This window comes from Salvia hispanica, chromosome 2, assembly GCF_023119035.1.
Source record: "Salvia hispanica cultivar TCC Black 2014 chromosome 2, UniMelb_Shisp_WGS_1.0, whole genome shotgun sequence".
In the NCBI taxonomy this organism is placed as follows: Eukaryota; Viridiplantae; Streptophyta; class Magnoliopsida; order Lamiales; family Lamiaceae; genus Salvia; species Salvia hispanica.
Window position 1 is genome coordinate 33863541 of NC_062966.1, and position 10560 is coordinate 33874100.

At 35.5% G+C, this 10560-nt stretch overlaps 2 protein-coding genes and 1 non-coding gene across 6 annotated transcripts; all 3 read left to right on the forward strand.

Moving 5' to 3' along the window:
• Positions 1–687: 687 nt before the first annotated feature.
• On the forward strand, positions 688–5143 carry LOC125204166 (DEAD-box ATP-dependent RNA helicase 10-like). Its single transcript, XM_048102738.1, has 11 exons — positions 688–1672; positions 1753–1815; positions 2051–2125; positions 2426–2545; positions 2681–2722; positions 2791–2865; positions 3353–3499; positions 3594–3731; positions 3966–4077; positions 4152–4240; positions 4699–5143. Exons 1-11 carry the CDS (start codon positions 734–736, stop codon positions 4867–4869), a joined length of 1971 nt encoding a protein of 656 aa, XP_047958695.1. The 5' UTR covers positions 688–733; the 3' UTR covers positions 4870–5143.
• Positions 5144–6559: 1416 nt separating this feature from the next.
• On the forward strand, positions 6560–9068 carry LOC125205364 (probable vacuolar amino acid transporter YPQ1). Of its 4 annotated transcripts, none has more exons than XM_048104248.1 (12): positions 6580–6998; positions 7078–7120; positions 7202–7228; positions 7313–7414; positions 7500–7591; positions 7671–7848; positions 7926–8042; positions 8130–8222; positions 8310–8330; positions 8422–8480; positions 8554–8626; positions 8791–9068. In XM_048104248.1, the coding sequence occupies exons 1-12, from the start codon at positions 6754–6756 to the stop codon at positions 8797–8799; spliced, it is 1059 nt and encodes a 352-aa protein (XP_047960205.1). In that variant the 5' UTR covers positions 6580–6753; the 3' UTR covers positions 8800–9068. The 4 variants fall into 4 exon arrangements, 3 of the variants coding, with proteins under 3 accessions (XP_047960206.1, XP_047960205.1, XP_047960204.1); XM_048104247.1 differs by having other exon boundaries at positions 6582–6998; positions 8554–8644; positions 8765–9068; XR_007173744.1 differs by lacking the exons at positions 8554–8626; positions 8791–9068 and having other exon boundaries at positions 6560–6998; positions 8134–8222.
• A 154-nt stretch (positions 9069–9222) lies between these two features.
• On the forward strand, positions 9223–9325 carry LOC125208721. Its single transcript, XR_007174202.1, has one exon. It is a non-coding gene; the product is annotated as a U6 spliceosomal RNA (small nuclear RNA).
• The last annotated feature ends 1235 nt before the right edge of the window (positions 9326–10560 follow it).

The window sequence follows — 10560 nt, forward strand, 5'->3', positions numbered from 1 at the left end:
TATTCATTTTCCCAAGAATCATTTTCCTTGCCAACTTTACTTTTCCGCCAATCAAACATGACCAAAATGACATATAATCCTAGAATAGTACGAAAGTTATTCAAACAATATTATATTAATTCATGAACAAACGTATCAAACAGATATAAAATATTAGTAGTAGTACTATTTATTTTTGTTTCACACTTAATTTTTGAAATAGAAACGAAAATATTAGTAGGGAGTGTTATGGTGTCACCACCTTTTAAAATAACACTATACCATCATTCCTAGTCAATCATTTGTACATGTGGACGAATAATAAGCTGTCACGTGGCAAAAAAAAACTTAAAAAGACGGCCAACAATATGTTGTACACTATACAACAATTTTTCTTGGCCACTAATATCCGATACACTATACAACAATTTATAAATTGCTGTGTAACGTTTATAATATTGCTGTATATGTTGTGTCACGATGTCACTTTAAGAGGTGTTGTCATTTTAACACAAACCTACTTAATTGTATAGTAATTTTCAAAAGTTTACTAGTACTAAGTTTTTAGTTTGGAAAAAAGATTATTAAATTTAGCATAAAAAATTAACAAGACAAAAGCCAATCTCACCATGGCCCAACCCGGAGCGGTTTAGGAGAAGAAGCATATAAAACCCTTCCCGCATTTTCTTTTATCATCACACACAAAATTCGGTGCCGCCTCCGATCGTGCCCGGAGTTCCATACTAGTCTACTTATGGAGGAAGAATTAGATCATTCGGAGGAGGAATTGGATCATTCGGAGGAAGAAATATGGGAGGAAACATATATGGAAGCTGCTGAACGTCCTATTACGGAGGAAGAGAAAATATTTACGGAGGAGGAAGAAATTGAAATTGCTCAGAAATTATCCAAGCCAGAAACATATACATATGCTGCTCAAATTCCTATGACAGAGCAAGTGAAAACAATTACGGAGGAGGAAGAATTCGAAATAGCTCAGCAAATATCCATGGCAGAAACATACACATATGCTGCTCAAATTCCTATGACAGATGAACGTCCTATTACGGAAGAGGAAGAAATTGAAATAGCTCAGCAAATATCCATGGCAGAAACATATACATATGCTGCTCAAATTCCTATGACAGAGCAAGTGAAAACAATTACGGAGGAGGAGAAAATACAACAAATAGTTGAGAAAATATCCAAGGTAAATACGTATACAGATGCTGCTAAAATTCGTACGACAGAGCAAGTGAAAACATCTATTGAGGAGGAACTAGAAACAAGGGAGAAAATATCCAAGGAAAATACATATACAGATGCTGCTAAAATTCGTGTGACGGAGGAAGAGAAAATATTGACGGAGGAGGAGGAAACAGGTGAGAAAACATTCAAAGATTTGGGGGTAAACGATCAATTAATAGAGGCCTGTGAAATTCTCGGTTGGAAAAGCCCTACTAAAATACAGTGTGAGGCCATACCTATTGCTTTAGCGGGAAGAGATGTGATCGGGCTCGCCCAAACCGGCTCGGGCAAAACCGGCGCCTTCGCGATTCCGATCATCCAATCGCTTCTCGAAGCTCCGCAGGCGTTTTTTGCCTGCGTGCTGTCGCCGACGCGTGAACTCGCCATTCAGATAGCCGAGCAGTTCGAAGCCCTGGGTGCCGGAATTGGCCTCAAATGTGCTGTGGTGAGAAATAGTAATTTTTTTATATTTAGTTTCAGTGTTTATTTATCACGATTGAGTTGAATTGGGTTGTTCCGTTGCAGCTTGTGGGAGGTGTGGACCAAGCACAGCAGAGTATTGCCCTTGGAAAGCGGCCGCACATTGTTGTGAGTTGAATTTCGTTATATGATCACTAGTTCTAAATTAGTAGATTGTGTTATACAGTATTACTGGCTTGGTAGAGCCTCCTGTTATCATCTGTTATCTTTAAAGCCAATGGCTTCTCAAGGCATGAAGTATGGAAAATTTAGGAGGCTGCAATGATGATTTAAAATTGTAAAATATGTATGATTTGTTCGTTATAACACTTCTAAAGTTGTGTTTTCGTCTTATATCTTCTAGGCGGCTACGCCTGGACGTCTAATCGATCATCTTTCTAACACCAAAGGGTTCTCTCTGCGTACACTGAAATACTTGGTAAGAATTTCTTTGATGTTGGTTTGACCTTGAAAATAGTTGTGTTTTCTCTGGGCTTGCGTGTCTGTCAGCTTTACTATGTTACACAGTATAGATGGAATTTGAACATCTAAAGAACCATGTAAATACTTGAACAGATAAACTATATGCTTTGAAGAAACCCTGACTTTGCTACTGTTTCTGTATTTTAACCTGCTAAGATGTTTGTAGTATGCTGTTAATAAGGCATTAAAGCTCAAGTTTTAGTTTATTATTAACTATACATAATGCAAAGATTTTATACTCTTAAAAATATCTCAGGTACTTGATGAAGCAGATAGATTGCTCAATGAAGATTTTGAGAAATCGCTTGATCAAATATTGTGTGAAATTCCTCGTAACAGGAGGACGTTTTTGTTTTCAGCTACAATGACCAATAAGGTACTTGAATGGGGCTCTCATTCACTATGAATGTAGTTTGTTAGTAATTCATTACACAATCAATTAATTGTTATACAAGAGTTGTTCCGGTAGTAAGTGAAAGTTGCATGATGGATTGTTCCCTCAATTTTTCAGGTGAAAAAACTACAAAGAGCTTGTCTGAAAAATCCTGTGAAGGTATTGCTTTCTAACATAATATTTTAACAGGTTTTTTTTTCATCTAATCATTTTCTGTTTGATTGCAGATTGAAGCTGCATCAAAATATTCAACTGTTGATACATTAAAGCAACAGTATTGCTTTGTTCCTGCAAAGTACAAGGTTTGTGATGCAGTGAATCATGCTCTAATATCTAATGATGCACAAAATGCTATCGAATTTTATCATGTGCTTTTGGCTCCTCTGCGAGTGTGGCTGAGTCGTAGTGGTTGTCAATTAAGTAGCCATAGGTTTTGCTAGTACCTCATCCATGATCCATATGATATTAGTTCAGTCACATGACTAGTTTTATAGTTATGTTAATTCAATTGCTGAAACAAATAATGTTTCAGATGGCATGATATGTAAAATAGTTGAAAAGATGCACGTTCCAGTATCTTTTGTCATGTTCTTATTGTCTGGGGAATGATGAGTTTGACCGGTTAATATGTTAGCTAAATGGGGAAGGGTCTGGTTGCACCTCAAAAAGAAAGGTTCTACCTAAATGTAGTTTAAATCGGGGGTTTGGCATTCAATGCTGTAAATATATTCTTGCTCTATGTTACATGTTCTTTCTTTAATCTGATTTTCCATTCTCTTCTTCTTTTAGGAATGCTATCTTGTATATATCTTGACTGAGTTGGCGGGAAGCACATCCATGGTTTTTACTCGAACATGTGATGCAACTACACTCTTGGCATATATTCTTCGTAATCTTGGCTTCAAGGCTATTCCAATTAATGGCCACATGACACAGGTAATATTGTAGATAGTTCAGAACCAGTTATGATACTTTTACTCATCCAATCATATCTAATCATCCATTTTTCCGTGATGTTACTTTTATGTAGTCAAAAAGGCTTGGAGCCTTAAATAAGTTCAAGGCTGGAGAATGCAACATTCTTATCTGCACTGATGTTGCTAGCAGAGGACTGGATATTCCATCAGTGGATGTGGTTATCAACTATGATATCCCCACAAACTCAAAGGTTAACTTTTGCTTTCCAATCAGTTGTTCTGTCTTGTTAATAAGGCTGCTACTATTTTTCTACCATATTCTAATGTTCATATCTTTCATCTCTTGACTTTGATTTTGAGTAAAACCTTGGTGGTGAAAATATGGAGAATATTTGTTGATGATAAGGTCAACTTTGGCTGATGCATGTATTTTAATAAAAAATAATAATAATAGATATTGTTTGCTTGTTGTATGATGGCTGCAGGATTACATACATCGGGTAGGAAGAACTGCTCGTGCTGGACGGTCAGGGGTTGCGGTATCAATTGCGAGTCAATATGAGGTGGAATGGTACATTCAAATAGAGAAGCTTATAGGTAAGGATCAATTTCCATATATGTGGTACAAGTGTGGACCAATAATATCTTGCTATAACATATGTCTGCATCAGGTAAAAAACTGCCAGAGTACCCTGCTGTGCGGGAAGAGGTTTTGTCACTATTGGAGCGTGTTGCAGAGGCGAAAAGAATATCTCAAATGGTACTATATGCTTTCCTGAAACATGTCAAATTTTAGTCCTAGGTTTCTTGTCAAATCCAGTATATAGATGCAGAGTTTCTGCTTGTCTGCATGTTGTTTAATATGATGCTACATTGCACCTCACCATTATAGGGGACAAGCCAGTACTTATTATCTATCATAGCATTTATATCATACTACCAAAGTAGAATTTCACGGAGGATACAAACCAAAAGGATGTTACATAACTCACGAGCACATTTTCTATGTTTTCGCAAATGCTCCATAAGAATTGCTTTTTGTGTTGTAGTTCGTTGAAAACCATAGCATATGTTATTCGTCATTAGCTATTCAAAATTCCATCTTCAAACGTGAGGGTGATTGATTAGGCCTTGTATGTCATTATGAGTTTTGGCCTTGTGCTACAGTGTTATGTGAACTTTCTAATGTTGGTGATTTGGTATCCGGTGATTACGCAGAAAATGAAGGAAGCTGGGGGCAATAAGCGGAGAAGAGGAGGTGATGAGGGCGAAGGAGACATGAGCAAATACTTGAATCAAAATAAAGGAAAATCAGGTGGTAAAGGAAAATCACGAGGTAGAGGAAAACCAGGTAATAAAGGAAAACCAACAAAGAAAAGGAGAAGATGATAGAAGAATTTGTAGTAGTATCAAATTTTGGCTTATCCAATTGTTATACTACTAGTTAGATTTACATTTCTGCATGCGTAAGCACCTCTAGGAAATTCATGCATATCCTTTTAAAATAATTTTGGTTTAAGACTAGTGTTTAGGATTATCACTATGTATGTTAATTGGTTTATAGTGATTATTACTACTACTACTATTTTGGTTGTGTGGATATTCAAAAATACGCACATTGATTTATATAGAAGTGAGAGAAAGAAGAAGATAAACACCAAAATGTAGAAAGTGCGACGGTGGCCGCAGCGCACCGTCGTTGCTTACGCATTCTCTCTCTTTTTTTTTTTGTCTACTCATGCATCTAATGACATACCTTCTATTTTGTCGTTTCTTCCACCCCATCATATTTCTATATGACTATATAAATTTTGACATTCAAGTGGTCTACCAGATTTGTAGTTTGGAATTTGAAGTGAAATAAGGGTAATTAATTGATTGTTATAACTAAAAAACATAAAGCAGGGAGGGGTTCGTGTCAAAGTAAATCATTCCAATTTTAGAAGTTCAATATGGTTCGAGTCATTTCTCGTATGAGCATCATCTTAATTCGTTAGGCTTACAACCTAACCTCTTTAATGTGGACCACAACCCAGCGGTGGGTAGTGGAGTCGCGGAGTTGTGGTGGGGCATGGGGAATGGAGGGTTGTGGGTGGGTGACGGACAAGAGGCCCTAGGTGGGGAGGTGCAATAGTCGTCGTTGTAGCTACCACTGCCTCGCCTGGTATCTGCCCAAATGTCTTTTTTTTTTTAATTCCAAAATTCTTAACGGAGAACAGGATAAGAATGAAGAAGAAACAAGAGAAATTGAGGGAGGCGTGATCCGGTGATTCAAAAATAATTAATTCCATAATTAGTAATTGTAAGTAATTCTTTTCAACAAATAGTGATTCATAAATAATTAATTCTACTATAATTAATTAATAGAATTTCATAATTAAACCTTTTCCCCCGTCAAGTTTTTGAAGACTCTGCCCTCGAGCCGTTCTTGAAGGGCATCTGTCTCTACTGTGGATATGCTACATTATGTGACTGCTTTCTTCACCATAATAAGGAGATATAATTAGTAATTGTAATAATTAATTTTTTGAATGATCAATGATTCAAAAATAATTAAATCTATAATTAATTAGTAGAAATCTATAATTAGCAATTGTAATAATTAATTCTTTTCAATTTTTAGTGATTCACAAATAATTACTATTTCTATAACTAATTAATATAATTCCATAATTAGTAAATGTAATAATTAATTCTTTTCCATAATTAGTTAATCAAAAGTAGTAAAATTTCAAAAAATTAACTTTTTTCCATAATTAGAGATTGACAATAAAGTGATTGAAAATGAGCATGGATAGTCTTAGGATTGTTGAAGTTGGGGCATAACACAAAAAATGAGGAAAATGGTGATATATCGGGAAGTTAATATTTCATCTTTATCTTAAAAAATAATCACATTTTATGATATTACTCCAACTCACAAATCCATTTTCTATTTTTTTTGAAATTTGTAAGTATATTTATATTACTAAAAGTACATAGCAGAGCTTATTTATTGAACAAAAAAATATGGAAGCGCAGAGTGTAAAACATTGAACGGCGTGAACACGCAGAGCTACGAGGCTACGACAAACATATTCAAATGCTGATTCAGTTCATTTTATAACTCTGACCGAATCTCAACAAGATTCCACCTTCGTCTCGATTATTTACCAGAAATAAATATTTATTACGTAAATTGGAATACATTAGTAGGAGTATTAAAATCCCAAGGTGTGATTCTAGCTTCATTTGATTTTGGTAGTAAGTTGAATCCAAAACGGAGAGAGAGATATGAGAGTTGCAGCGCAGAACACGATGTCGTATTGCGTGGAGGAGGAGAAGGCATGCATCATCGGTTGGGTGGACAAATACTTCAAAGACTGCCTCTGCAACACCAGCGACGAGATTTCATTCGGTTTCGGACTCATTAGCCTCCTCTGCTGGGGAGTCGCTGAAATCCCCCAAATCATCACCAACTTCAGAACCAAATCCGGCCATGGCATCTCCATCTTCTTCCTCCTCACTTGGGTCCTCGGGTTCACCTCTCTCCCCCTAACCTCCTCACCATTACCATTTCACACACATTTTCTCTAACCAATTTTGTTGAATTTGCAGCGACATATTCAATCTAATGGGCTGCCTTCTCGAACCTGCCACGGTGAGTCCTAACCTAATCATTCTCCAACTCAATTTATTGTTTCTGGATTCAATTCATTTCTGCATTTCTCATTTCCTGCAGTTACCAACCCAGTTATACACCGCCGCGGTAAGTCCCCAATTCCGTTAATTAACGCCGTCACAAACCATTTCCCGTTTAATTATTTATATTTATATTTTTATTCATCATCAGCTCTACACAGTGAGCACCGTGGTTTTAGTTATACAGAGCTTCTACTACGATTATTACCTTAGGTGGCGAAATGTGAAACCACCCAAAGAATCACACCAACAGGTTTCATTTTACTTCTTTTCTGCATTGGTTCATCAATAAATCGTGTGAGATTGGGTTAAAGAGTTTTAAATGAATGCATATATAGGTAGATGAAGAGCTGAAGAAGCCTCTAAGGCCAACACCACAAACTGATTCCCCCATTCCAATACCAACCCGTGGCGAAGCCTATTACTACGCGTGAGGCCTAATCCAATTCTCATTCGTTTGTTTGAGAATGGATGAATTCGTTTGGTGATATGGAATGTGTGTTGTGCAGGTCTGCAAGATCAATGGCTGCGAGCACAACTCCGCCTATACGTATGCGTTCGTATCTTTGGCCCATCAAGAGTGGTCCTTCTGCTGTCGGAATCGCCAACAATTCCTCACCAGACAACGAAGCTCGTCCCATTCCTTCGAGGAATGGTGCCACCAAACCTAAGCCAATTCCAAGATCTGTGAGTCTCATACAAAGTTTGTTTGTCATATGTTTGAACAGTCTTAATTTTGTTAAGATGCCTCGTCTTTTTCTCAGGCGGGATTTGGAGCATTTTTGGCTACATCCATCAGTATGCCACGAGAAACAAACGCTTTGGTGCAAGTGTATCTTGGATTGAGTGGAAGGAAGATGTTGCAACTGGGATTAAATCAAGTTAGATATGAACCAAATCAAGTTAATTAAAACATTTAACTTGTATGTAATGATTTAGCTTATGGTTAGGCATTGTTTTCGTGACAGGAAGATGGATCAGAGAGCGTTTTTGGTCAGTGGTTAGGATGGATGATGGCTGCCATTTACATGGGTGGAAGGCTTCCTCAAATATGGTTGAATGTAAGTAACAAATCCTAATGTTGCACATCATTTTTCAGATCAAAATCCACATCTAATGTGTTTGCTTTGCAATGAATACGATCACAGATTAAACGAGGGAGCGTTGAGGTAATTCACTCTTAAACTGATCATCATATCCGTAATAGTGAAGATTGTGGATGATTATTCCGGTAACTTCGTGATCTTGCAAATTGTGTAGGGATTGAATCCTCTCATGTTTATCTTTGCACTTGCGGCTAATGCTACTTATGTAGCCAGGTACACTATACACTAATCTCTCCAAAATTAAAGATTAATGAAAGCTAATAGAGCCCTCTAATATTTGACGCAGCATTCTTGTGAGATCAACTGCCTGGGACAAAATTAGAGCTAACTTGCCCTGGCTACTGGATGCCGCCGTCTGTGTACTGCTCGACTTATTCGTATCCTATTTCACTGAAATATTATGAGTTTTTATTAAGATCATGTGTTCAAATCTCATGGTTGAGGCATAGAATGTCATTAGTGAACTGAATCAGAGGAACCTTAACTTGTTTCAACAGATAATATTGCAGTATGTTTACTACAGATATTATAGGAGGGAAAGGCGCTGCAGCGGAGAAGACTATACTGAAGCCACAAAATGAGGCAATGCATTCGTTGTTATGATAATTAGAAGTTTTGACGAGATTCCCTTTTGTTCGATTCTTATACTCCTTGCAGTTGATTTGAGTCGGTACGAGGAATAAACTTTGTTAGATTTATTTCTTCGTGAAGATCCTATTTATGTCACTATGTAACAGTTTCAGTTCAGTCACAAACAAAACCCAAATTTAGTTGTTTGAGTTTCTAATTTTTGAGTTTTCATCCCACATCGAACATTTTAAAGCTTCAGTTTCAGTTCAGTCACAAACAAAACCCAAATTTTGTTGTTGAAGTATCTAAATTTGAGTTTTATCCCACATCGAACATTTTAAAGTTTTCAATGTAGTATTTATAGGAAAACGCTGCATTAAAGGTTGTCCCTTCGGGGACATCCGATAAAATTGGAACGATACAGAGAAGATTAGCATGGCCCCTGCGCAAGGATGACACGCATAAATCGAGAAATGGTCCAAATTTTTTTTTCCTAAAATCTTTATAAATCAAATGGTGGAATATAATTTTTTGGGATAGATGTGTTCGGTTAGATCTTAGAACTCATTACTGATTGAGTATATAATGCTTGGATGCATTTAAATTCTAATTATAAGTGTCTCGCTGTATTTTTTTTTTAAAAAGATTGTTTTTATTCTAATTGTGATTACCCTATTTGGATAATAGTAGATCATGTGGAATTCTGATTCGATTTAATTGAGATAAATGTATCATAAATCGGGATGCGCACATTTTCTATTTTGAATAGGCAAAACACATTCTTAGGTCCTTATACTTTAGTCAAAATGTTCATTAGGTCCTCATACAATTTTTTCATTTTAATAGGTCCTTATACCTTTCTCATAAATTTCATCACATCCTCATACAATTTTTTCGTTTTAGTAGGTCCTTATACTTTTATAACTTTTATTAGGTCCTTATACAATTTTTTATTTTAAGATATTCTTTTACTTTTATCTTAGATAATAATTTATATTTAATTAAATTTAATGAATCTTTTAATTTTATTATTTAACTTATCTTATAATTATAAATATTCAGGGAAACATATCTTTCAATATAAATATAAATAATCAATTGAAAATTCAAATAGTTATTCTAAAAAAACTTCGATTTTAATCTTCAATCATCACGGTTAATCTTTTTATTATTCTCTACAATTTATTGAGATTATATTGGATGACAAGATGATATTATCTATGTAGACTATGCTAAGTTAAATAATGGAATATTATAAAGTTCATTGAGTTTAATTAAATTTAGATTATTATCCAAGATAAATGTAAAAAAGTCCCTTAAATAAAAGATTGTACAAGGACCTAATGAAAGTTATAATAAAAGTATAAGGACCTACTAAAATGAAAAATTGTACGAGGACCTGATAAAAATATTGTGAAAAGTATAAGGACCTATTAAAACGAAAAAATTGTATGAGGACCTAATAAACATTTTGATTAGAGTATAAGGACTTAAGAATGTATTTTGCCTTTTAAATATCATAAATTGGGATGCATACATTTTCTATTTAATTCAAATGTGTGCACCAGCACCTAAGAATCAACAATTAATATGAGAACATGCATGGAGGTAAATATTAATAAATCAGTGGTCCCAACAAATTACCAATGGTAAAGATGTAGTAACGGTTTCAATCACAAACAAACCAAAATTTGAGTTTTCGTCCCACATCGGACAACGTAAA

Bases quoted from the DNA above. Each gene is read 5' to 3' on its own strand.
- LOC125204166 (XM_048102738.1), top strand. From the start codon at position 734: ATGGAGGAAGAATTAGATCATTCGGAGGAGGAATTGGATCATTCGGAG. The intron at 1,816-2,050 runs GTGAGTTGAATT...TATATCTTCTAG, and splicing joins GAAAGCGGCCGCACATTGTT to GCGGCTACGCCTGGACGTCT. The intron at 2,546-2,680 runs GTACTTGAATGG...TCAATTTTTCAG, and splicing joins CAGCTACAATGACCAATAAG to GTGAAAAAACTACAAAGAGC.
- LOC125205364 (XM_048104247.1), top strand. From the start codon at position 6,754: ATGAGAGTTGCAGCGCAGAACACGATGTCGTATTGCGTGGAGGAGGAG. The intron at 6,999-7,077 runs GTTCACCTCTCT...TTGAATTTGCAG, and splicing joins CTCCTCACTTGGGTCCTCGG to CGACATATTCAATCTAATGG. The intron at 8,043-8,129 runs GTTAGATATGAA...TTTTCGTGACAG, and splicing joins TGCAACTGGGATTAAATCAA to GAAGATGGATCAGAGAGCGT.